At 44.1% G+C, this 27,539-nt stretch overlaps 1 protein-coding gene across 1 annotated transcript in view; it reads right to left on the reverse strand.

Moving 5' to 3' along the window:
* LRP8 (LDL receptor related protein 8) overlaps window positions 1–27,539 on the reverse strand; it is a 534,355-nt gene that overhangs the window by 256,530 nt on the left and 250,286 nt on the right. The window contains 1 exon segment of the mRNA XM_030207129.1: window positions 20,923–21,045. Coding sequence (XP_030062989.1) covers window positions 20,923–21,045 — 123 coding nt within the window.

A 27,539-nucleotide genomic window follows, 5' to 3' on the forward strand; every position in this document is an offset into this window, starting at 1 on the left:
AGGTAGAACTGATGCGGGGGGGGGGGGGGGGGGGGTAGCAGGGAGGGCATCAATGAAGATTTGGCAGGGGGAAACATCAGAGCAACAGTTGGCATAGGGCATCACAACAGGTTTGTTTCATTTCGTCCACGTCCTTCCTCTCTAGGGCATACCGTCTACACTTGAATATCAACCAGAGATTTTTTTGGCCATAAAAGGCATCAAAATTTAAATCTCGGTTTATATAGTCAGGCCTACCTTCTCTCTCCAGTGGCATCCAGCATTCCTTTCATTCCCTCCCTTCCCCAATGTGTCCTGCCCCCCCCCCCCCCCCCGCAACTACCACTCACTTCCTCCTGGACCTAGCTTACAGCCCTGGTGGTCCAGTAGTGAGAAGGGCAGGAGCGATCCCCTTACACTCCTGCCCATGTAGTCACTGTATTGAAAATGGCTGCCGCAAGTTTCGGTGGCAGTCTCGCGAGATTGTTGCAGGAACTTAAGGCAGTCATTTCTGGTATGGCGACTGCATTGGCAGGAGCGCAGGAGGATCACTCCTGCCCCAGCTCACCACTGGACCACCAGAGCTGTAAGGTAGACCCGGGAGAGGGGCCTACGGTAGGTCCAGGAGGAGGAGGTTCATCGTTACAACAAGAGGGAATAGTGAGTGGGAGCTTCCAGATTGGGAGGGGGGCTGGGGCAGAGCCAGCTGTAGCAAGACACCTTGGGAAAGGGAGGGAACAGCAGGGATGACAGATACCACGGGGAGGGAAGGAAGAAGAGAGAGGATTACTTGAATACAGTGGCATAGGAAGGGGGGGGGCGGTCCGCCCCGGGTGCACGTGCTTGGGGAGTGCTGGCCCCGCTGGTTCCCTGCTCCCTCTGCCCCGGAGCAGGTTACTTCCTGTTCCAGGGCAGAGAGAGCAGGGAACCAGCGGGCCGACGCAGCTCCGAGTGACGTGCACTCGGGGCGCATTGGCTCTCCCACAGGTAAGAATGTGGTCCGGGGGGGGGGGGGGGGTTTGATCCAGAGGGGGGTGCGCCGCAGAGGAGGGGGGGGGGGTCGCACCGTGCTGTACCCGGGGGGGGGGGGGTGCGCAGCGGCGACCCACCCCGGGTGTCATTAGCCCTCGCTACGGCACTGCTTGAATAAAAACCTCTTTTGCTACTTGTTTGGCTCATTAGCTTTCTATTTGCAGTTTAATTTTTTTATTGTTTTAAAACCTTAACTTAAGAACGATCTACGAGCAAGCTTCCTTCCGCAAATTATTGAAGACCCATCTTTTTGAAAAAATCTACGGAAAGAGCCAAAACACATAGTCCACACTCTCTGTTCATAAATGCATCATACATCCACTTCTGAACTCTCCTCCCCCATAATCTCACATCACTCATACCTTCACTCACAGAAATATGTATACCATATGTCTTCGTGTCTTAATATTGCCCTTTAAGCTTCCCATTGTCTCCTTCCAATGTTTCAATATTTGTGTTCCATTGTTATATTCCTCAACGATACTTCGATTATCTCGCATAACTCTGCACAATGTAATCCATAACCAAGTTGTAACAAATTGTATTTCCATTATTCATATCATATTGTAAGCCACACTGAGCCCGCAAAAAGGTGGGAAAATGTGGGATACAAATGCAATAAATAATAATAATAATAATGTCTATTTGTTTTAACAATGTTTGTGATTATGATTATGTTTTGGGTTTTTTTTTTATTGTAACCCACTCAGATGTTACAATGTGCAGGCTATACATTTTGTCAAATAAATAAAAAAGAAATTTTTAACTCTCAACTTGGAACACCTGAATGTGGACACACACAATCTTTGGTTGCAGAGAACAGTATAAAAGCAGCTACACCAGGAGCATCCACATTTCTAACACAGAAATCCATATGTGCATAGGCTGCATGAATCTAAGTGGGCCGCATGACTATTTTACCCTGTTATAGCATCATTTATATTCATGAAAATCAGTGGATCTCTTCTGAATCATGATTTCATATCCACCAAATAGATCTTGAATGCTTCAGAATCACGTGTGCAACGTGAGTCGATATTTATTGCTAAAACATCTCAAGTAGGCTGTATCCTGATGTCAGGTGAGCTACATGTTGGACATCCCTGAGCTAAACACCAATTGGGCCTTTGATTCAAGATATAAACAAATCTTTAAAATAAAGGCTCCTTATTTATACGGAAATGCAAAACTCTTCCGTACAGACTTTACTAGGCTGCTCACGTATGTTGGGTGACAATGGCTTTAAGAACTTTTTTTTGTGCAATTTATCAGTGGTTAACTGATCTTGGCTCACTTAACACTCCGCAGCATTTACATTTTCCATTGACATGAATTTTTCATTTTCCTTCTTTATAATTTCTGCAGGTCACTGAAAAAGCTTCACAGGCTCAATAGGGGGACAAGTCAGTGGTAAAATTTATGCAGCTTATATTTCTTGATCTCATTACATACACACTCCAGACTAGATTTCTCACCCTCTTCACAGTCAGAAAAGGCCTCTTTATTAAACAGAAGGTCTACAGGACAGGGTGAGAAAGAAAAGGGCCACAGAGTATGTGGAAGCCATCTTAAATGGCCATTTTGGACAGATAACCGACATTCCTGCATGAAAGGGTTGATTCACCCAACATACTATACATATCAGGGGTGTAGCCAGACAACAGATTTTGGGTGGGTCTAGGCAAGAAGTGGGTGGGCACCAAGTGTTCCCCCTCCCCCCCCCCCCCCAACCACCAAACAAATATCTCAGCTGGCGGGAAAACGCTTCTTTCCACCTTGGCAGTCTGCAGCAGGCATGGCCTGAAAACTGAGCATGCAGAGGTGCCGGTATCATGGAGAGTAGCGTTTTCATTACCATCAGGGGGAAGTCTTCAGCTGGTGGAGCTTGGGATCCCCACCAGATACCACTAAACGTGTGCTACTGTTAGGAGGGCCTGAACCCAAAATGGATGGGCCCTGGCCCACCCAAGCTCACCCATGGCTACGCCACTGATACATAGAAATGTCAACAGATATGACGAGCCTAGATAAGTCTGTTTTTTTAAGCAGCTCATGCTGTTTGAGTTGTAGTTCAAGGTGAGTTTTCTGGCTTCTAGAAGTAACATAGTAGATGACGGCAGAAAAAGACCTGCACGGTCCATCCAGTCTGCCCAACAAGATAAACTCATATGTGCTAGTTTTTTGTGTATACCTTACCTTGATTTGTACCTGTCTTTTTCAGGGCACAGACCGTATAAGTCCGCCCAGTACTATCCCCACCTCCCAACCACCAGCCCCGCCTCCCACCACCGGCTCTGGCACAGACCGTATAAGTCTACCCAGTACCATCTCCACCTCCCAACCACCAGCCCTGGCACAGACCGTATAAGTCTGCCCAGCACTAGCACCGCCTCCCAACCGTCTCTGCCACCCATTCAAGGCTAAGCTCCTGAGGATCCCTTCCTTCTGAACAGGATTCCTTTATGTTTATCCCACGCATGTTTGAATTCCGTTACCGTTTTCATCTCCACCACCTCCCGGGGGAGGGCATTCCAAGCATCCACCACCCTCTCCGTGAAAAAATACTTCCTGACATTTTTCTTAAGTCTGCCCCCCTTCAATCTCATTTTATGCCCTCTCGTTCTACCGCCTTCCCATCTCCTGAATGTATTTTCTTATCACCAGAGGGCTTACAATATTTGGGCTAGATTTATATTTAAGCGCACTACCACATTAGTGTGTGGTATTTTTTGCCCTTGTTTGGTAAAGTTAGGGTGACTGAATCCACGGTTGAAAATAAACAGAGTTTGGTTCTTCATTTCTCAAGGAAGCTGGCTACATTTTTTTTTTTTTTTTACATTTTATAGTTGCAGAAAAACATCATCCCATTTAAACAGTTCAATGATTCAGAAAACTAGCAATAAGATTCTATGCATCTGCTATAATCGTGAACACTTGGAGCATAGTCTTACTGGTTGTTGGGGAAAAAAAAATCTTAGCTTTTCTCTTCCTGTAAACTACTACTACTACTACTACTTAACATTTCTGGAGCGCTACTAGGGTTACGCAGCGCTGTACAGTTTAACAAAGAGAGACAGTCCCTGCTCAAAGAGCTTACAATCTAATAGATAAGAGTGAGACAAATATAGGACAATCAAGCCATTGTGACATCACTGATGAGGTTGGCTCTTAGGCATTGGTGGAATGAGGCATTATGACATCACAATCTCAGCTCTGGATACCAGAGACTGAAACTCTTCACACTAAGGGGGGAAGTGGGCCAAGTATAGGACAGTCAAGCCATTGTGACATCACTGATGAGGTTGGCTCTTAGGCACTGGTGGAATGAGGCATTATGACATCACAATCTCAGCTCTGGTTAAATCACTGCTATATGTAATACTACTACTACTACTTAACATTTCTAGAGCGCTACTAGGGTTACGCAGCGCTGTACAGTTTAACAAAGAAGGACAGTCCCTGCTCAAAGGAGCTTACAATCTAAAGGCCGAAATGTCAAGTTGGGACAGTCAAGATTTCCTGAGTAGAGGTGTAGTGGTTAGGTGCCGAAGGCTTGCATCTTAGGCTAATGAATTTCAAGAACACATTAAGGACACCCTCTGTTTTTGCCCGACCTTTACCCAACACTGACACAGATTAGAACCAGCACCATTAATGACTTTCAAAAATTCATTTTATGGGCAGACCCATTGCAGTGTTGCACAGAGCCAAATGGAGGGCCCTGGATTTGATTCCAAGCTTAGCTCAAAAGCCTGGCTTGCCCATTGCTTTCTTGGGCTGGAGGAAAAAGGAACAGCATTACGTGCTATGCTCGCTCACTCTTTACTCCCCCCCCCTGCCCGCACCCCTTCTAATCCCCCCTCCTTAATTCTTTATCTCCCTCCTATCATCTCAGTCACAACCTGATTCCCTACTCTGATTCTCTCACACTTCACAGCCCCCTTCAATCCCCTCACCCACCGTCGCTTCTCTTCTCCTCCCACTGATTCCTCAACTCTTTCTTCCCTTCCCCAGAAGCAGCAAGGCCCAAGAGGCCAGCACGCCCAATGGCGGCAGAAGCAGTGGGCATCCATTCCTCCTCTCTTCAATTCTCCACTCTCCCTCTTGGCCTCAGTTGTGCAGGAGGCATCGTGCAAAAATCAAGGCCACATGACCTGCTCCTGTTTCAGAGTAAGCAGCTCCAACAGGTGGTTGAGCTCAGCTCTGCTTTCTCTGGTGATGAAATGATTTGCACCTCTGTCTGCTCTGCTCCAGAGAAAACAGAATTCATTTAAACAATTGGTTCAGTTCTACCTCTTTAGGACCCAGAAAGAAGACTGCAGAATGTCCAATGTTAAGTCCCATCTATTCCTATTATTCTCATTTGGACTTGGTTTCCAAAATGTTTGAGCGATTCCTTTTTGGCTTTAACTACCTTTCTCACAGCATCATTTAACTATGCTGGCAGTTGTTTGGTCTCTCTCTTTTAATGTCTGGAATACATTTTATCTGAGCTTCCAAGATGGTATGTTTAAGAAATTCCCATGCCTCTTGAAAAATTTCAATGCTGATGTAAGTGCTCCTTTTATAGACTGTCTAATTAGTTGCCTTGTGTTATCATAGTCCCCCTTTTTAAAGTTACATGCTACTGCAGTAGTTCTCAACGTTCTACCCTGGTGACTATGTCAAACTTGATTTCATAATGATCTATTTTGCTAAGCGGCCCCAGCATCATCACCCCATTTACACCTGGTCCTACAATCCATTAAGAACTAGATATTCAAAATGCAAGAATTTATACATTATGTTAATTTTCTTAATTGCAGGTATTAAACCTGGCCTAAATACCAAAGCTATTTTATGGCAACAATGATAAAGCCATCCAATACTATGTCTTTTTCTCATGGCCAGAGGAATGGTGCTTGCTAATGTGACAAGGAAAGACCTCCCTTCATGCCAAGGTCAACAACCACTACCGGTATATGGAATCCTTTAGATTACTGAAGTACACTCTAGTGTTACAGACAGTGAGGCTCATTTTCAAAGCACTTAGCCTCCCAAAGTTCCATAGAAACCTATGGAACTTAGCCTCCCAAAGTGCTTTGAAAATATGCCTCCATATGTCTCTCAGGGGCTGCAATCCCTGGACTCCAAACTACACAGTAAAGGAAGCTGCTGGCCTTGCTAGGTTTGTACAAAAATCACCATCTGCTTTAGCTAAGTTACTTATATCTATATCCCCTTATCACCCTGCTCTTTCATAATACATAGATTTGAAAAGCATTTCAGGGCAGCATCTCCTATTTTTAGATATCTGGAGTGCCCAAGTGTCTCTTCAAGATCAAGGGGAGGTAGCCAATGCATTCTGCCAGAATGGGTTATTATTGCTTATCTCAGCTTTTTACCAGAATACATTTATATTTTCTCTTCTACACTGTGAGAAGATGCTGTATCTGGAACATGCACAGAATGGACTATTTTGGGAAAAAAAATTCTAAGTTACACAGACAATGCTACGGTTAGCCTCAGATAGGTAATTTAAACAGCCAGGAGCTTTAAATATCAGGCCCCCAAATAAACAAAATAAAGGAAATATTGGTATAGACAGGATATTATTACATATACTGTGTATCTAACAATAAGATATATAGATCAGTGCTAACCTGAATAGAAATACCTACATTCTGTTTAGAATCTACAAATATTCTTAATTGACCAGGGTCTCAGAAAATACACAACTGATCACTAAAAACTTAATATACTTTACAGGAAATTGCAGGAAGAACTGTTCACCCGTGGACTGGACTTCTTGACACAGAGTGGGGCCCTTTTACAGAGTGGCTTCCGGGACTACCGCCGGCCCAATGTGGCCGCCGCTGGTAGTCCCGCCCCAAGCACACACCATTCCACGGGAAAAATGAAAACCCCTGGAAATGGCCTGTGTGGCGATAACCCGGCAGTAATCAGGCATCGCCATGTGCTGCCCGCTAGTGCAGGAGCCCTTATCGCCACCTCAATGGGTGGCGGTAAGGGTGCCGCATGACCATGTGGTAAGAGTTCTCTTACGAGCAAAGAAAAGCACCCCAAAGGGGTGGAGGTACACTGGTTCCTATGTAAAAGGTTGCAGAAGCAAGAAGTAGGAGAGGTAGGCTCTTCTAAAAACCGGAGGAGACGTCTATAAAGAATTGTTTCTTTACAGACGTCTCCTCCGGTTTTTAGAAGAGCCTACCTTTCCTACTTCTTGCTTCTGCAAGAGTTCTCTTACCACATGGCCATGTGTGCTGGGGGCTTTTTTACCCGCTGTGCTAAAAAGGGCCCTGGCGCGTGGGAAAAATGCCCCCCGCCGCAAGCACAGGGCCCTTTTTCCTGCAGCTTGGTAGAAGGACCCCAGTCTTTCCTGGTCAAAAAAATTGTACTTAATGCAAACGAAAAGTAAAGACACAATATGAAGTCTTTATCAGACTCAAAAACATAGGTCACCAACAAAGATGTTCTGTCCTGGATCTCTTCTTGAGATGTTTCTAGATTTCCCTAGAAGAAATAGAGGGGATCCAAAATTCAACACCCCTAAATTTAAATTCCACAGTATATCTTCCACAGACTCCATGTTTAATCACCACAATCTTAAAATCTTGCAATGACATAACTTTAGGATTCAAATCTCTCAATTGTTCTGTCTTTGTCAATACAGTACCTTCCAAGGCATTGAGCCGATCTTCCAATCTCCCAAGTATCCCTTCCATGCTGGCAACTCAACCACTCACTGTCTGTTCCAAAGTGACCAACACTGACCATACAGTCTCCAGTATTACAGTGTAGGGGTCTTGCCACTCATAGTAATTTCTGGCCACCAAGAGCACTCACTGGGCTAGAACGGTGTAAACCCATAGGCTCTTTTCTACCCACCAACAATTCTGCTCCTTCATGTTAGCCGAGACTGGGTGGCAGAGCCGGTGGTGGGAGGCGGGGCTAGTGCTGGGCAGACTTCTACGGTCTGTGCCCTGAAAATGGCAGATACAAATCAAGGTAAGGTATACACAAAGTATCACATATGAGTTTATCTTGTTGGGCAGACTGGATGGACCATGAAGGTCTTTTTCTGCCATCATCTATTATGTTACTATGTTGCCTGTGACCTCTCTGGGAACCTTAGCAGCATTTCTGGGGTCAGGAGGAGCAAGTACCAACCAAACCTGTGATGGTTTTAGATTGGGAGATAACAACTATTCCTTCATTCACTGAAGTAGCTACTCAAGCCATAGTCGAAGAAAACTGCCCTGGTACTGTTTAGTCACTGAGGGGATTCAACTGTTGATTTTAGTTGCGTACTATTTTCTTTTTATTGAGTTACAATTCTTATGGTATACAGAGAGTGGGGGTGGGGGGGATTTATCTTTTTCTGAATAAAAATTGATAAAAACAAACAAAAAAATAAAATAAAGAAAAACACTGCCCTGAAGTAGGAAGAGACTCAATGTTACCGCTAGTCAGGCGGGTGCTCCCTCACCTGACTCAGCAGCAAGGACTGCTCCTGACTGAATAGCTGGTCCCGATGCCCCACCCAGCTGAGGCGGGGGTCCACTAGGATGTATCCTAGTTTTACCTTTCCTCTTCACCATATTTAGTAAGGAAAAAAAAATCAGAAAATAAGCAGGTAAATGTTAACTTGGTAGGAGCTCAAATGGCAGCATCCTACCCTGCCGATGCAATATTGCACCTAGAGACTTAATTTGAGTTCCTATTGAGCAATGGAAACTAAGTCTGCATATTTAAGGGGGCAAAACAAGGGCTGGATAAATCCATCAGGATATCAGTGACAGAAGTCACTTAGTCAGTACTGGAAGCCCCTCCAGTGGATCTGTGCACTGCAATTTCTACATTATGTTATAGGCTTCTGAGAAACAAAATCATGATTTCTTTTTAAGTAAAACTGCACTAAGTGGCACAGCCTAAGACCATTACCCAGAAGGAGGAAACAGAACCAGAAAGGCCACAGGAAAATTGTGAACACTAACACTGCACAAGGAGGTGGGACCTAGCAGTTAGGGCAGTGGCTGAGAAACATAGAATCCATGGTTCAAAATCCACTGATACTCCTTTGGTCTTGAGCAAGTCACTTACCCCTCCACCGCCTCAGGTACAAATTCATAGCATAAGCCCTCTGGGAACAGCAGGGCCGTGCCAAGGGTCTGTGGCGCCCCCCTGCAAGGGATCGGGTGGCGGCGCCCCCCCCCCCCCCCCCCCCCGCAGGGGATCGGGTGCCCCCCCCCCCATGAAGATGATCGCTGTCCTCTCTCCCCTGCCCTCCCGCTCCCATGTCCCAACTGCCCGCCCTCCGTCCGGCTGTCAGAAGAAGGTGGGACATTGAGCGAAGGGAAGACTAGTAGAGACGTCGGGAGCGCCGCCTCCTTCACTGACGCTGCACCGTTCGCTGCCCTGCCAGCCGGACGGAGGTAAATTTAAAAGAGATTTTGTTGGGGGGAGAAGAGGGCGGGCAGTTGGGACATGGGAGCGGGAGGGGGAGGCAAGCATGGCGCGGCAGGGTGCCCCCCTGCCACGCTTACCTCGCTTACCGCATTGGCACGGCCCTGGGGAACAGGGAACTACCTAGTGTATCTGAATGCAACTTACCTTGAGCTACTACTGAAAAGGCATGAGCTAAATCCAAATTAGTAAATGTTAATACTTGAATTAAGTCTCCTTTCCTGTGCAAAAGAAAGTCATAAAGGAGATGAACCCCATCTTTAGTAAACTTTCTACTCTAAGGAACAGAGAAATCCTACTTGAGGCCATAACACGGTGCTCAGCCTGGTGCAAGTACTGGAGAAGTAGCCCTCCATCTGCCTCCTCTTCCTCTCGGCCTAGTGAAAACGAAAGAAGCCAAGGACAAATAAGGTAAACTAGAGAAGAGGTGAAAGTTAGTGGGGCTGGCTGCGTCTTCTTGCTTGCTCACCCAACAAGCCAGAGGAAATAAAGATGAATAGAGGCTCTCCACCTCTACCGCCTACCCTCTTATCTACGAAAGAGAGAAGAGCCACCTGTCCTTCCACCATTTAAAGAAAAGGAAGAGGGGCAAGAGGCATTTTGTATTCCGTATTTCCTTTTGGTGAATACAATTAACCAATGATGGCATACGAAATAATTTAGTTGTTAAATGGTGCAAAACAGAGCATGAGGGCAGGGGTGCTTTGAGCCCATGTGAAGAAGTACAGATGGTCGAGATCACCGTAGCAGAATATTTCCTGAAAGTGTGCTCTGGCACAATTTCCTTTGATTTCAACAAGAAAACACAAGGGCAAACGGTCTGCAAGCTCCAAGATGGAAAAAAACGAAGCAGATCGCAAAAATAAAACAGTAATTTATTATTAAAACCTGAAGTTATATATACATAAATAGCCCGACACAGGCCGTGTTTCGCCCGACAGGGCTGCTTCAGGGGCTATACAACAATCCTTTACTCACAAGTTTAATTGATAATATTGGATATGTGTTGAGATGAACTAAAATTTCATACATAGGAGATCACTTTAGAAAAACAGCTCTATCAGAGATGCCAAAAGAGTATTGACACAACGTTAAACGATCAGTCTCTTATGTCTGAAATCGCTGATTTCAGAGATAAGAGACTGATCGTTTGACGTTGTGTCAATACTCTTTTGGCATCTCTGATAGAGCTGTTTTGATTTCAACAGCCATTTTTTGATCCTGGTCAGCAATGGAAAATCTTACAAATCCACAACCATAAGCTGCCGACCCTGCGTTTCTATAAAATAAAGAAAGAGAGGCTTTAAGCCCTAAAGGCACCACTGAGCACCACAGATCCAAGTCAACAGTTTTCAGATCAAAAGACAAGGTAGGGGAGGACCCAATGAGCTACAGCCTTTCACGGGCCATTACAATGAGCATCAACAATATGGCCACAGGCTGCAGCTCTAAATGTATATTTATCACACCTTGAAACAACTCTTCATGTATAATATGAAAGTATCATGCCAGGGCTTCTGGTGGCTTCTATGCTGGTTTTTAAGCCTAGACATTCAGATTTTCAAAGCTCATGAGCATTATAACTGTGAAAACATTTTCAGCTACGCATTCAGTATTTTTTGAAGTAAAAATGTGGATGGTACTGAAAAACAAAGAGCGAGAGATACTGCCATAGATATCAAGTTAACTGAGCCCTAGAATTTTGGCTCTTTATGCTTTGTGCTTATTACAAAGCAGAGTCCCGCCCCTAAGGGTGCTAGCAGGGGGTATATACAGAAGCAGATGGCCAAGCAAACATTCAATCTGCTCCTGGATCTCCGTGGAGCTGTCAAACAGGACCACATTAGGCTTCAGAGCTCTTTTAGTTCAGTATTAATATAGGTCCTTAAAAATCGGCACACAAATCAAGAACGCTTTTCTCTCATTTGTGAAATAATTACAGCATCTTAGCTGTACAAATTAGATTAACTTCCCCCCCAGCTCCTACTCTTGGCATTCTGTTAGATGCCTTCTTCAGCCAGTCTGAGGCACAAAGGCATTATGTTATTTTGGCATCATCCAGCAGAAGCAGCATTCTCACTCCGGTTCTTCAGACAGCATTTTTCACCTCTGGGTACTAGAACCACGGTAACGAATGACTACAGCCTGAGAAGTGAGAGAGAGAGAGAGCCAGCTAGCGGTTCAGTGGGTTGCTTTGTTTGAAGTCTGGACTCCTCAGGGGATGGTTTGGATAACTAAGTACCAAAGAATTTCTAAAGAACCTCCTCTGAACTGTGCACCTGACATAGAGAATATTGATTTCTCTGGGGGGGGGGGGGGGGGGGGGGGTGCATTTACAAGCAGAAACTGCAGAGAGAATACTTTGATCCTGAATCCTTAATTCATATCTATCATCCACAGAAAAACAGAGGGCAGAGGAAAAAAAAATCATGAGTAGGCACAATTTAAAGTCCGTCTACAATATCAAGCAAAATATTATGGCCACAGTGTAAAGGTTTGATACAATTACTCAATTTCTTGTGCTTGCACCTTTTATCCAAGGTACTGTACAGTGCTTAAATGATGCATATAGGAAACAAGAGGCAGAGTGTTGAGCCCACTTGAGTTAATTACCCAGTGAGAAATGCATTCTGTTTCAAGATATGACATTTATCTAATGGCAAAGGTCCTAGCAGGTCAGTGAACCAAACCAATAGACTCTCAAAGAATGCATTCACCCCCTACCTCCCCTCAGATCATTAGAGTAGTATATTTTCAGGCTTATTTTCGAAAGAGAAGGGCACCCATCTTCCGACACATATACTGAAAGGCCAGAAACATGGAGAATCTCTTTATTTATCTATTTGCATTAACTATACTGCCTTTGTTATCTCGCAGATCAAAGCGGTTTACAATCTAAGTTTAAACTTTTTTTTTTTAATTGAACAGAGAAAAAAGTACAAGGTAACAGCAAAACATTGGAAATGTTCAATATTTACTATACTGTAAGAATTTCCAACCAGGAAAGGGAACTACAAACCTGGATAGAAAAGGAAGACAGTCACACATACAAAGAAAAGGAAAAGGGCCAGAGAAGAGAAAGGTAAACAGTTCCAGGAACTGGGAAGGGAAACAGGTTGCCCGATGACCGACACACCATACTCAGGCTAAACCAAATCAAATGCACAGTGGAAGAGCCAAGTTTTCAAGGCAGATCTGAATTTAGATAAGGATAACTCAGTACGTTTAGTTAGAGGCAGAGAATACCAGAGCGAAGGAGCAGCAAAAAAGAATGCACGATATCTGGTTGATTCCAAGGACACTTGCTTTGAACCAGGTAACACTAAGCAGTAATCAACTAAAGAACAAAGCAGACGGGCTGGAGAATATGGGATTGTAAGAGATGAAAGGTAGAGTGGTAAGCCTATCCCAAATGACTTAAAAGTTAATAGAAGCTTAAAGATTATGCGTTGCTCAACTGGAAGCCAATGGCATCTCTGAGGGGCAGTGACAAGATCATAGTGGTGAGCATGGTAGAGTAGTCTAACAGCTGTATTCTGGAGGGATTGTAGCCTCTTTTAGAGCGCAGACAACCTAGGTAAATTATTTTGTTTGTTTGTTTGTTTGTTGCATTTGTACCCCATATTTTCCCACCTATTTTTGATACTTAAGCTAAGTGCTTGTTTAAATTAATTTTAAAATCTACTGAAATAGAAATGTAATTTGAAATATATGTTCTTATGGCCACTCTTTCTGGTGGAGTAAGATTGTACAGCCTCTACTCCAGGAGGATCAATTACTGAAAGAAATATTCCCATCCCCACCAGTGCTGGCCTTCCGACAGCCACCCAACTTAAAACACAACTAATTAGAAGTAAGCTCCCAACACAGACTCAAAAAGAAGAGAATGGCACAATGATGGTGCAATCATTGGTACTGAGGCATCTGGATTACTGCAATTCCATTTACGCAGGATGCAAAGTGCAAACCATTAAGAAACTCAAGACTACCCAGAACACCACAGCCAGATTCATATTCAGAAAGACGAAATATGAAAGCGCCAAACCTCTTAGAGAAAAATTACATTGGCTCCCCTATCCGAACGACCCAACTTAACTTACGAACCTAAACCACACCACTAATCCACATCATTAATATTATCCTTCCCCCCACATTTCTTATCTTATCATCCTCTATACAACTTGTTGTCTCTATAAGTCTTTGTAACCATACATTGTGTCATCTATGTAATACCTTGTACCCATTCATTGTAAGCCGCACCGAACCTGCTATCGAGCGGGAAAGAGCGGGGTATAAATGCTACAAATAAATATTACAATAGTCTAAGCAGGATGTGAAAAGAGAAAAATAAGGGAGCGAAAAGTGCCATGGCTGAAATACCACCTAACTGAATGCAACTGTAGTAAAATAAAGAAATCTGCCTTGCATACGGGGTATATCAGAATTGAAAAAGAAAGTTGCGAGTCTAGAGTTACTCCTTAAAGAGGTAGTGGGCTGAATATCTGCCCAAAAGAGATTTAGACTTAAGGTAAGAGGTGGGAGACCACCTGTGAACCAGCATGCAACCGTTTTTTTGTTTGTTCTGCCCTAACTTATGATCCGAGAGCCACTGGGCCCCTAAATTTAAGCAATTTTGAAGGGGACTTGAACTGAGGTGGGGGGCAGATGTCCAGGTGGACTTTCTGAAATGCACTTTTAGCAGCGAGGCGATAACTGAGGGAGAAAACCCTTTCCCTTTCAGGTGCTGCTTTTCAAGGACCAAACCTAAGTCAGAAGGAAACTGGACCTTCCACAAGAAATACTGTCTTGACCTTGCCTGCTGTATGATTATGTAGATTGTTGTAAGCCACATTGGGCCTACCCTTGGGTGGGAAATTGTGGGATATAAGTGCTGTAAATAAATAAAACTAGCCAATGAAAAAGAAGTCCCAGTCCTCTCACCAAGGAAAATAGAGGACCGATGAAGAACCAAATCCAGCCCACATACCAAAGGTGATGCAAGTCAGAATGACTAGAAACAGGTTCTCACAATACTGCATAACACCCTACCTATCAAGAGCTAAGGGGAAAAAATTTACAGAGGGTGAAGTTTGGGCTACAGCCGCACCAGAGAATCAGCCCTGCTGACCTGAAATCTCTCCTTTGCTGAAGAACCAAGGACATATAAAATTCTGGCAAATCTACAACAGGTCAAACACTGAAACGCCCCTGCATTCCACCACCAGACAGAAGGATGCCAGACTGAGTTCCCATTCCCCTAGGTCCAGCATTTGCCAGTTCAGAAAGTACACCTAGACATCATCTCCTCCCCACCCCTTTTACAGGCCACAGAGTGTTAACATGAGCAACCCTGCCCAGATCATCCAACTCCAGGGAAACTTCTACATTCCCGGTAGCTCGCTGTTTTTGACATATACCACAGTCATACTGTTATCAGATAACACATGCACTGCTTAACTATGAATCAGATAGAGGACATGATGCAACATCAAGCGAATAGTTTTCACCTCCATGCAATTTATGAACCACTCAGCTTCATGAGCCAACCGGTGCTCCTGGGGTTTGGTCCAATTTATTTATTGGGATTTATTAACTGCCTTGATGAACAGAATCACCCAAGCTGGTGTTCAACAGGTCCAGTTTAACATTAAAAAAAACGTACAATTTTGGTTAACAACATAACAGTAAAAATGACCAAATATAAACATAAACACAATAAATGAGGTAAACTTGTAAATATCATGTCAGTACAATACAAAACAATACTATAATAGACAGCATGGAAGAATATTCAAATAACAGATAAAATACAATGGTGAACCTGGAAAAAAAAATGAGCCAAACTGACAAGTTAAAGAGTGATAAATCACCTGGACCGGATGGCATACACCCCAGGGTACTGAAAGAACTCAAACAAGAAACTGATGATCTGTTGTTAGTGCTCTGTAACCTGTCATTAAAATCATCCGTAGTACCTGAAGAAGGTGAATAATGTAACGCCAATTTTTAAAAAGGGTTCCTGGAGTGATGCAGGAAATTACAGAAAGGTAAGCCTGACTTCAGTGCCAGGGAAAATAGTGGAAGCTATTATAAAAGAATAAAATTACAGAACACGTAGACAAACATGGTTTAATGGGACAGAGTCCGCATGGGTTCAGCCAAGGAAAGCCTTGTCTCACCCAGGGCCGGTCTTAGCAAGTGCGGGGCCCTATGCAGACCAATTTGGTGGGGCCCCATCCTAGCCCCGCCCCCGCCCATTGATAAGATTATTCAATTTTTAGAAAATTTTTTATTTATGAAATTTCAAATAAAGACAAATGAAGCTAAACTTGTATAGAAAAACTGATTGAAATAATAAGCACAATGCTATCATGAAACCCCCCCTCCCAAGAAATTATTCAGTTCAAGTCCACAATTAGTAGTTCAAATTCTCATAACCCCGGGGGGTCAAAGGTGCGGACACACAATCTCTCCACTGCAAAACACTATACACAAACTTGTGCAAAAACACAGTCAGAACCTTACCAAACCATAACAGCACTAATTCCAAGGACAGGACGAGCTACAACCTTATGCATGGAAAGGCAGAACTGTAATTACACCAGGCTCTAAGACACCAATACACTACCTTGTAAAAAAAAAAAGGGCTGCAAATACTACACGCTAGCAGGATACTGTACCTTGATCACACATGAAAAACACATGACACAACAAATATGAACGCAAAATACTGAATGGAAAGTTACCTCAAGAAGTCAGACTCAGCATGCAGCAATACTAGAAAAATTGAAACTTACATGCAAAATATCACAGATGCACATTTCTAAAAGCTGACATATTCCAATTAATAAACTCTGAATAAAATACTTTTTTTCTACTTTTGTTGTCTGATCATTTAGTTTTTCTATTCGCTTTGGTACCAGTGTCTTCTGTTTATGCAGTGTCTTCTTTCCGTTTGATATTTTTTCTCTCACCGTGTCCACCATCCTCCTGTGTCCTTATGTGTTCTGTCTACCATCTGTAGCCCCCTGTCCCTATCCTTTCTCCAGTTTCAGCATCTGCCTTCAAAGTGTTCCGATCCAGCCCTTAAATTCAACAATTTGCCCTCCATCCACATCCAACATTTCTCCTCTCTCCCCTCCACTCCATTTCCAGCAATTTCTCCTCTCCCTGGGCCCTGCCATCCCATCCAAATCCATCCTTGGCCCTCTCTGCCCTTCCCTCCTCCATCCACATCCAGCAATTCTCCTCTCTCCCCTCCCCTCCATTTCCAGCAATTTCTCCTCTCCCTGGGCCCTGCCCTCCCATCTGTTCCTCTCTCCCCTGCCCCCCTCCATTCACCCATGTATCCAGCAATTCCCCTCTCTCCCTGAGCCCTGCCATCCCATCCATGTCCCTCTTTCCCCTGCCCGCCCTCTTCTTTCCCCCACGATCGATCATCGATCCCTTTCCTTTTTTGCTTTTAAATTTACCTCCAGTCCGGCAGCGTCAGTGAAAGCGCTCCCAGCCAGTAAAAGCGCTTCTCTTCGCTGTGTCCCGCCTTCGTCTGACGTCATGACGTCAGACGAAGGCGGGACACAGCGAAGAGAAGCGCTTTTACTGGCTGGGAGCGCTTTCACTGACGCTGCCGGACTGGAGGTAAATTTAAAAGCAAAAAAGGAAAGGGATCGATGATCGATCATGGGGGAGAGAAGAGGGCGGGCAGTTCGGACGAGCGGCGGCGATCCCCGGGCGGAACTAGGTCAAGGCTGAGGCGCACCGCGCGGTGCCCTATGCGGCCGCCTCGGTCGCCTTGGCCTAAGACTGGCCCTGGTCTCACCTATTTGCTTCATTTCTTTGAAGGCATAAACAAACATGTGGATAAAGGTGAGCCAGTTGATGTAGTGTATCTACATTTTCAGAAAGCATTTGACAAAGTTCCTCATGAGAGACTCCTGAGAAAATTAAAAAGTCATAGGATAGGAGGCAATGTCAGTCTGTGGATTAGGAATTGGTTATTGGACAGAAAACAGAGGGTAGGATTAAATGGCCATTGTATTTATTTATTACATTTGTATCCCACATGTTCCCACCTATTTGTAGGCTCAATGTGGCTTACATAGTACTGGAGAGGCCTTTGTAGGCTCCGGTGTGAACAAATACAGGGTGGTGATGTGGTAAGATCAAGTTCATGTGGCACAGCCACATTAGGGAATCGGAGAACGGAAGAGTTGTGTTATGTCCATTACGTGCTTTAGTTTGGTTGTGTTGCAGAGATTAGACATTTATTTTTCTCAATGAAGGTGGGCAAATAGTAGAGTGATGCAGCGATCTGTACTGGGACTGGTGCTATTTAACATATTTATAAATGATCTGGAAAACGGAACAAGGAGTGAGATGATTAAATTTGTAGATGACAGAAAACTATTCAAAGTTGTCAAAACACATGCAGATTATAAAAAACTACAGGAAGACGTTAGGAAATTGAAAGACTGGGCATTCAAATGGCAGATGAAATTTAATGTGGACAAATGCAAAGTGATGAACATTGAGAAGAATAATCCAAATCATAGTTACCTGATGCGAGGGTCCACCTTAGGATTCGGCATTAAAAAAAAAAAAAATCTAGGTGCCACTGTAGACAATATGCTGAAATCTGCTGCCCAGTATGTGGCGGTGGCCAAAAAAGCAAACAGGATACTAGGAATTATTAGGAAAGGAATGCAAAATAAGACCAAGAATATTATAACGCTTCTGTATCACTCCATGGTGTGACCTTACCTCGAGTATTGCGTTCAATTCTGGTCGCCCTATCTCAAAAAAGATATAGTGGAATTAGAAAAGGTTCAAAGAAGAGCGATCAAAGGGGATGGAACTCCTCCCATATCAGGAAAGACTAAAAGAGGTTTGGGCTCTTTAGCTCAGTGGAAAAGAGACGGCTGAGGGGGGATATGATGGGAGGTTTATAAAAATCCTGAGTAGAACGGGTAATGGTTAGTGCAGCACGCTTTAGTCCAGATGACGTGGGTTCGATTCCCACCTTCACTCCTTGTGGTGTTGTTAGCCAGTTCACATATGAGTGGAGGAGTAGCCTAATGGTTAGTGCAGTAGCCTTTGATTCTGGCGATCTGGGTTTGATTCCCACTGCAGCTCCTTGTGACCTTGGGCAAAGTCACTTACCCTTCCCATTGCTCCAGGTGCAAAAACTTAGATTGTGAGCCCTCTAGGGACAGAGAAAGTACCTGCATATAATGTGTAGTGCTGCGTACATCTAATAGCACTACAGAAATAATAAGTAGTAGTAGTTTTCACTCTTTCAAAAAGTACAAAGACCAGGGGGCACTCAACAAAATTACATGGAAATACTTTTAAAACAAATAGGAGGAAATGTTTTTTTCACTCAAAGATAAAGCAAGCAAAGGAACTCATGGTAACAGCAGTTAGCATATCTGGGTTTAAAAAAGGTTTGGAGAAGATCCTGGAGGAAAAAGTCCATAGTCTGTTATTGAGAAGATGGACATGGGAGAAGACACTGCTTGCCCCGGGATTGGTAGCATGGAATGTTGCTACTAATTGGGTTTCTGCCAGGTACTTGTGGCCTGGATTGGCCACTGTTGGAAGCAAGATGCTGGGCCAGATGGACCATTGGTCTGACTCAGTATGGCTATATCTTATGTTCTTAAGTACGACATGCAGAATAAAATTGGGCAAACTGGAGAGACCTTAAGGTTCTGATTTGTCACCATGATCTCTGTTTTTAACAGCTTTACATTTCCATCTATTTGTCTCACAGCAATGGAAGACTATAAAACGTTATATTTACAGCCTAGGGATATGAAAAGTTTGTCCTCAATGTGCATTGAGAAGCGTGTTAAAGAAACTTAACCTACGGTACAGTCATTTAGATATCTAGGTATTATTATTGACTCTTCCTTATCCTTCAGTGAGCAAATATCTGATGTGATAAAGAAATCTTTTTATCAACTGCGCAAACTACACGCTCAATAAGAAATCCTCTAAATAAACCTTCATTATGTACGTTAACTTATGCTTATATCACGTTTAGACTATCGTAATATAGTTTATGCAGGTCTTTCAAAACTTAATTTAAAACGATTACAAATGATTCAAAATACAGCAGCACGCATTATTTGTAGAGCTTCAAAATATGACAGGATTACTCCACTGTTATATCAAATGCACTGGCTCCCAATAGAAGCTAGGATAAAATTCAAACTTCTTACATTGACACATAAAGCATTTTATTTATCTAGTCCATCATATTTGTCTAATCTCATTATTCCTTATACACCGACTCGGACACTTCGGTCATTGACAGACAACAGACTGGTAATTCCATCTCCATCTAAAGTTAGATGGGAATCAATGCGAACATCTGGCCCCTACACTCTGGAATTGTCTTCCTAAAGAGCTTAGGCTTGAAGATTCCTATATTCACTTTCGTAAAATTTTAAAAACACATTTTTTCAAGATTCATTTGAAAATAATTTTTAATATAAAGACAAGAGAAGGAAGGGATTGCGATCATAGCTTGTGAAATTTGTATGAAGGATGTCTGTTTTGTTGTGCTTTCCTGTCACAAATGGATTTCAGAGTATGTTTATTTACTATTTTTAATGCTATATTTTAATGTTATATTATATTGTAAACAGTTCTGATTTACTTTTGTAACAAGTGACGGTCTAGTAAATGAACGATAAACATGATGGTGTAACACACTGTACAGATCCATGAACTTTAAATTTAAACATTTAATTAAATAATCCTACAGGTACATTACAAAGTTAGGCCCTACATGTTCCCAGCACCAGTGGCGTTCCTAGGGGGGGGCGCCGCGCGCGCCTGTCCTCCGTTCATTCCATGCTTTTTCTCTGCCCCGGAACAGGTTACTTCCTGTTCCGGGGCAGAGAAGAAGCATGGAATGAACGGAGGACAGGCGCGCGCGGCACCCCACCCCCCCCTCCCCCTCCCCCTCCCACAGCGGGGTGCACCTGGGGGGGGGGGGGTTCTTTTGCGGGGGGGGTGGCCTTTCGCCAGGGGGGGTCACGCTGCATCCGGGGGGGGGGGGGGGGCGCTGCGCATCGGCGATCCGCCCCAGGTGTCAGCCCCACTAGGAACGCCACTGCCCAGCACCTACTTGAATATACCCCCACAGTCCTTTTACATTCAAATTGCTGACAACATTACCTCCATGAAACACTATTACATGCAAAAATGTTGCCACTGACTGATGGCTGACACCAGCGCCTCCACAGCTTAGAATAAAACCCAAGTCCCTCCACATGCCAGTGAGCAGAATTATCATGAGGGCCTCTTTCAAACTAAGCCAAGCGATGTGAGCCCATTGGCAAGTAAACTGTATGCACACTACTATCATTCTGTCCTCATGACACCATGCAGCCTGTGCCCTGGCTTCTTAAACTGCACATTTCTAACTGGGCTACTTACTGCACGCCACTTCTGATTCATCTGATCCATCGGGGCACTCCTCCTCTCCATCACACTTCCATCGCATGGGGATGCAGTGTCCATTGTTGCAGGTGAAGTCTGTCTCAGCACAAGTATTCTTTGCTGAAAAGAAAGAACAGTTCCACTGAAATATCTTGCTGGAATTAGGACAAGATCACCATTCTTTCGAAACCCTGTGATGTTCGGTCACAGCTTGTGTGTAGGTATAATGGTATGTTCCAGGGGTGTGCTGGTAAATTTTTAACAACAGGCTCTTTCTCCGGACGTAGCCAGCTCTGCAGTTGGAAGGGCCAGGGGTGGCCGGGGGAGCAACACTTGCCTCTCTCTCCTCCCTCCCTTCGTGCAGGCACGCTAGGCATACCTTTGCTGGCAGCCAATAATTGGACTGCCACCACTCCCAACGTCTTGCTCTGAGCAACATGCTGGAACTTCTCTCACATGCTGGAGAAGTCCCAGCCTGCTGCTCAGAGCTGGAAACAAGGAGTGGGGAGCAGCAGCAGTCTATTTACATGGCTGGCAGGGCTCAGCATCCCCACCAGCAAAGTAAAAGAGAATTCACATTTTGGGAGCCAGTTGTTAAAGTAGCCATGGAGGGCCCTACTTTAACAACCGGCTCCCAAACTTCTTCAAAACTTAACAACCGGCTCTTGCGAGCCTGTGAGAGCCTGCTCCAGCACATCACTGGTATGATCACACCACCAGAAATTAGGAGACTGAAGATGACCCACAATCATGATATGGGTCACTCCTTTAGATACAGAAAAATCACTGTTGAGCTGTGATAATCCTCAATACTCCTCTTCCTTCCTTGTTGTCCAGAAAGAGGCTTGCACCAGATAGTTAACACCTTATCAAGAAGTGCATTTTAAAACATTTGTAGTGAATTCAGGGTGCCTGAAAATTGCTAGGCTGACAGTACTGGAAACTAAGGTCCACAGAATGGGTTGTGCAATGCAGACTCTTCCCACCGCTGGCTGACCTGCCTAAGCCACCTCCACACCACAGGAACCATGTCCATGGGAAATGGGGTTATTCCACCTATGCAATCTGCTGAGCTTATGGACTTGTTTTTTTGAGGATAAGATTGCCTCAATTATACAATAGTTTGGGGATTTTAATTATAGAAATGTAGAGCTAATTGGGGGGGGGGGGGGGGGGTTGTCATTAGATAGCTTGCAGGATGTTCCAACTAATCATAGTAACATAGTAGATGACGGCAGAAAAAGACCTGCACGGTCCATCCAGTCTGCCCAACAAGATAAACTCATATGTGCTACTTTTGTGTATACCTTACCTTGATTTGTACCTGTCCTTTTCAGGTCACAGACCGTAGAGGTCTGCCCAGCACTATCCCTGCCTCCCAACCACCAGCCCCGCCTCCCACCACCGGTTCTGGCACAGACCGTATAAGTCTGCCCAGCACCATCCCCGCCTCCCGCCACTGGCTCTGCCACCCAATCTCAGCTAAGCTCCTTAGGATCCATTCCTTCTGAACAGGATTCCTTTATGTTTATCCCACACATGTTTGAATTCCATTACCGTTTTCATTTCCACCACCTCCCGCGGGAGGGCATTCCAAGCATCCACTACTCTCTCTGTGAAAAAATACTTCCTGACATTTTTCTTGAGTCTGCCCCCCTTCAATCTCATTTCATGTCCTCTCGTTCTACCGCCTTCGCAGCTCCAGAAAAGGTTCGTTTGCGGATTAATACCTTTCAAATATTTGAACGTCTGTATCATATCACCCCTGTTTCTCCTTTCCTCCAGAGTATACATGTTCAGGTCAGCAAGTCTCTCCTCATACGTCTTGTAACGCAAATCCCATACCATTCTCGTAGCTTTTCTTTGCACCGCTTCAATTCTTTTTACATTCTTAGCAAGATACGGCCTCCAAAACTGAACACAATACTCCAGGTGGGGCCTCACCAATGACTTATACAGGGGCATCAACACCCCCTTTCTTCTGCTGGTCACACTTCTCTCTATACAGCCTAACAACCTTCTAGCTACGGCCACCGCCTTGTCACACTGTTTCGTCGCCTTCAAATCCTCAGATACTATCACCCCAAGATCCCTCTCCCCGTCCGTACTTATCAGACTCTCCCCGCCTAACACATACGTCTCCCGTGGATTTCTATTCCCTAAGTGCATCACTTTGCATTTCTTCACATTGAATTTTAATTGCCAAATATAATCAAATATGGGATAAGTTTATCCAGCTGAATTAGTCAGTCAGGGGTCCTTTTCCAAAGGCTCGCTAGTGTTTTTAGTGCATGCTAAACACTAGAGACATCGGAATATATGGGCGTCTCTAGCGTTTAGCACACGCCTATTATTAGAACGCACTAAAATTGCTACTGCGCCTTTGTAAAAGGACCCTTCAATTTGATAAAGGGTATTGATCATTTTAATCCATGCCCTGGGACTCTAGCTAAAGGCTTTTTATGACTAGCTTCTTCGGCAAATTTGAGTTTTGAATTGGACAGCTTTTCAGCTTATTATGCTAACTCCTATTTTGAAGGATACTGGTAAAAGATATTAATTTGTGCACTAATTTTCAACCAATTGCTAGTATTCCTTTCTTGGCCAAGATTGTGGGGGTCACTAGTGACATCACAATTGCAACACTACCTATGGCATTTTAATATTGTGGATCTAACACAATAGGGTTTTTTGAAATTACAGCACAGGAGCACGTTTACATGTATTTTCAAAACTTAGGCAAATTCTAGACATGGGTAAAGCAGCCTTCTTGATGCAACTAGATTTAGCTTCTGCATTTGATATGGTGAATCATGATATTTTGTTAAATAAACTTGATGCGTTAGGTATCACTGGAACTGCGTGGAAATGGTTTTATTTTTAACAAATCATTGATATAGGGTTAGCCGAAATGGAGACATATTGAGGGCTTAGTTCTCTGATTGTGGTGGTCCAAAGTTCTCTTCTCTCCCCTATATTAATGTTTTTCTTAGTTTCCTTGGGGAAGAGATTCAGACTATAGGATTATCCTATTTTATTTCTGATAATGATGTGCAAATTAACAGTTCAGTAGTTAAGACACATGCTTACTTGACTGGATGTTTTAGAATTTTGACACGGATGAATGCTCATGCTCGTAAACTGAACATTGAAAAAACTGTGTTGTTATGAGTAGGTAAGGGAATTCCTATTCCAGAGAGAGGCCCAGAGACTGGTTATAAGGAAGTCCCTTTAAGTACAAGTGTTTGATCACCTGATGTTACTGGAGAGCTAGACTTGGGCTTTAGGTTGGGGTTTTATTGTTTTGTTTTGTTTTTTGGGGGGGGGGGGGGGGGTCATGGTCTTAAATTTCAACTATTTAATATTGCAAATACTTGACGATGCATGGTGCGGATCTGTAAGTGTCAGTTTTGGGTGCTTCGCAGGGCCTATTACTCCCAGACCCAGGCATTTAGGGTGGGACTAGTCACAGATGCACAGTGACTTCAATGTTAAGTATCAGATACCTTTTTTCATGCTTTATGGGGATGTACTAGCATACAGGTTATCTTGGGTAGAGATATCTCAGTTTTTGAGTGCCATTACTGGAAGTAATAATACTGTATAAAATGGATAGGTTGGAGGCCCGGGGCAGAGGGATTAGACGATTTATAAATAAAGCAACTCATAGCTATATCTTACTAGTATTAGGAAAACAAACTACACTCCTTGCTGTTGTAGGAGGTACAACAGGCTAAACACTCTTGTGGAAAGGCTTTTTGCATATATGGAATTATCGTGAGCTCATAGTTTTATTCAGAATGATCTGGAAGATATGCCTAAGCAGGTGCGCCCAATATTGGCCCAACTTTAGGGGCCCTTTTACTAAGCCGCAGTCCCCCAGATTCTATAACACTGCACGTAACTTAATTGGTTTAACAAGCTAATGAGCACTAATTGGCACTGATTAGAATTTAGGTGCACAACTCGCTAAGCGCATTCTGTAAAAATGTGCACCGAACTTCTTAATGCGTGCAGGCAAAAAGGGCCATGGTTATGGGTGGAGAAATGGGTAGTTCATGGGCATTCCAAAATTTACGTGCCTAGTTATAGAATATGGCCTAGTGCGCCTAATTCTGCCTGCAGGAATTCACACCAAGTTCTCACTGGTGTAAAAGGATGCACGCAGATTTAGGTGCTGAAATATCAAGTAACCGGCGTCTAAATCTAGGTGCCGATTATAGAATACACTTAGAGGGGCATAATCGAACGGGGCGCCCAAGTTTTCCTGAGGGCGTCCTCGCAGGACGTCCCTGCAAAGGTGCGGCAAAACCGCTATTATCGAAACAAGATGGGTGTCCATCTTTCATTTCGATAATACGGTTGGGGACGCCCAAATCTCAACATTTAGGTCGACCTTAGAGATGGTCGACCTAAATGTTGAGATGGTCGACCTTAGAGATGCTCGTCCCCGGTTTTCGGTGATAATGAAAACAGAGGATGCCCATCTCAAAAACGACCAAATACAACTCATTCGGCCATGGGAGGAGCCAGCATTTGCACTGGTCCCCCTGACATGCCAGGACACCAACCGGGCACCCTAGGGGGCACTGCAGTGGACTAACTGATGAACTAACTGAACGGAAAAAGCCCTTAGTGATCCGGAAAGGAATGGGCATGCATGAAGGAAATCGCATGCAAATTAGCTGCTCACTGTTAGCTCATTTGCACATGATTTCCTTCCTAAGAAGGGGAAGCCAGTGCAGAGCAGCCAAGCATTATGCGTGGCTGCTCTGCACATGCCAAAGACGGCTTCATACATGCAGACAAGCAGCGTGTATAATAGCCGCCTACAACCTTAGAAAAATACAAGTCCAGGTGAAAATGTCCAAGTGCGCTCATCAGGGACGTCTTTTTCTTTTTTTGGAGTATGGGTGAAGGACGTCCTTTGCTATGCCTCCGTCCCTGCGACAGCAGTTGAGGACGTCCAAAATGTGGATGTTTCTGTGAGAAGGACGTCCATGCCTTGCTATGCCTCTGACACCCTCTTTATTTATTTGGATTTTGGATCACAAGTAGCAGCAGTGGGATTTGAACTTCCAATGACACACACACACCTCTACCCCAGGGAACTGCATACTGCTACGATGGACCTGATTATGATATTTGAGGCTGGCAAAAAAAGTTTTTAAAGTTGTTTTTTTCAGGGTGGGAGGGGGTTAGTCACCACTGGGGGAGTCAGGGGAGGTCATCCCCGATTCCCTCCGGTGGTCATCTGGTCAGTTCAGGGCACCTTTTCGATACTTGGTCGTAAGAAAAAATGAATCAAGTCAGCCAAGCGCTCATCAGGGACGCCCTTCTTTTTTCCATTATCGTTCGAGCACGCCCATCTGTTAGGCACGCACCAGTCCCGCCTTTGCTACGCCTCCGACACGCCCCCGGGAACTTTGGTCGTCGCCACAATGGGAAGCAGTTGGGGACGCCCAAAACTGACAATCGATTATGCCGATTTGGGAGACCCTGAGAGAAGAACGCCTATCTCCCGATTTGTGTCAAAAGATGGGCGCCCTTCTCTTTCGAAAATAAGCCTGTTAGTTGACACCGATTTCACTGCCAATTTTTTTTAGGCACCATATATAGAATCTCCTACACAAGTAGCACGTGCTAAATCAACACTACAGTGGGGTAGCGCAGGCAGTAGGAGGCAATCCACTAGGCGGATGAACACAGACTCCCACGAAAAACAAAACCATATGATAAGGAGTGGGAAGTGGACCAATGACTCCAAGGAATCAGGACTCTGGTGATAAAAGAAACAACTTTATTCACAGACTCGACACAGTACTGTGTTTTGGCCACAGGCCTGCCTCAGGAGTCTCGATCAATCCTTGAAGCTTGTATGTCTTTTTGTACACCAGAGAGTGACGCTACATTACCCAAATTATATTGTTGTAGTCTTTATCAAGACTACCCGATATTACATACAAGCTTCAAGGCTTGATCGAGACTCCCGAGGCAGGTCTGTGGCCGAAACACAGTACTGTGTCGAGTCTGTGAATAAAGTTGTTTCTTTTATCACCACAGTCCTGTTTCCCTGGAGTCATTGGTCCACTTCCCACTCCCTATCATGTGGGTAGCGCAGGCACCCAGCGGTAATTCCAAAGTTGGCACATGCTGTTTCCAACAGTAGAAAATATTTTTTTTTCTACAGCAGGGTGCATTCCCAGCAGTAACTGGCAGAGCGGCCACATTGCCGCGTGCTGCCTGATTACCGCATGAGCCCTTACCATCAAGTAAACAGGTGGCAGTAAGGGATCAGACAGTAAATAGCTGCGTGCTGCTTTTATGTTGCAAGATTTTTTTTATTGATGACACAACAAAATACAGGTATCCAACATTTTACATAAAAAAAAATATATATATATCTACAAAAAGTGAGAACAAAGAGCAGTGTGAGGCAATATAAAAATCAAGCTGACAGCTGTCATCAAATTAACATTAGCACATGGCTATTTACGGCCCCATTAAAAAAAGGCCTTTTATCCACCACGGTACAAAAATGGCCCAGTGTGACCCAATTTCATGCATCCAAACTAGCGCAGGCCACTTTTTTTTTTTTTTTTTTTTACCACAGC

Source organism: Microcaecilia unicolor, chromosome 6 (genome assembly GCF_901765095.1).
Source record: "Microcaecilia unicolor chromosome 6, aMicUni1.1, whole genome shotgun sequence".
Classification (NCBI taxonomy): Eukaryota; Metazoa; Chordata; class Amphibia; order Gymnophiona; family Siphonopidae; genus Microcaecilia; species Microcaecilia unicolor.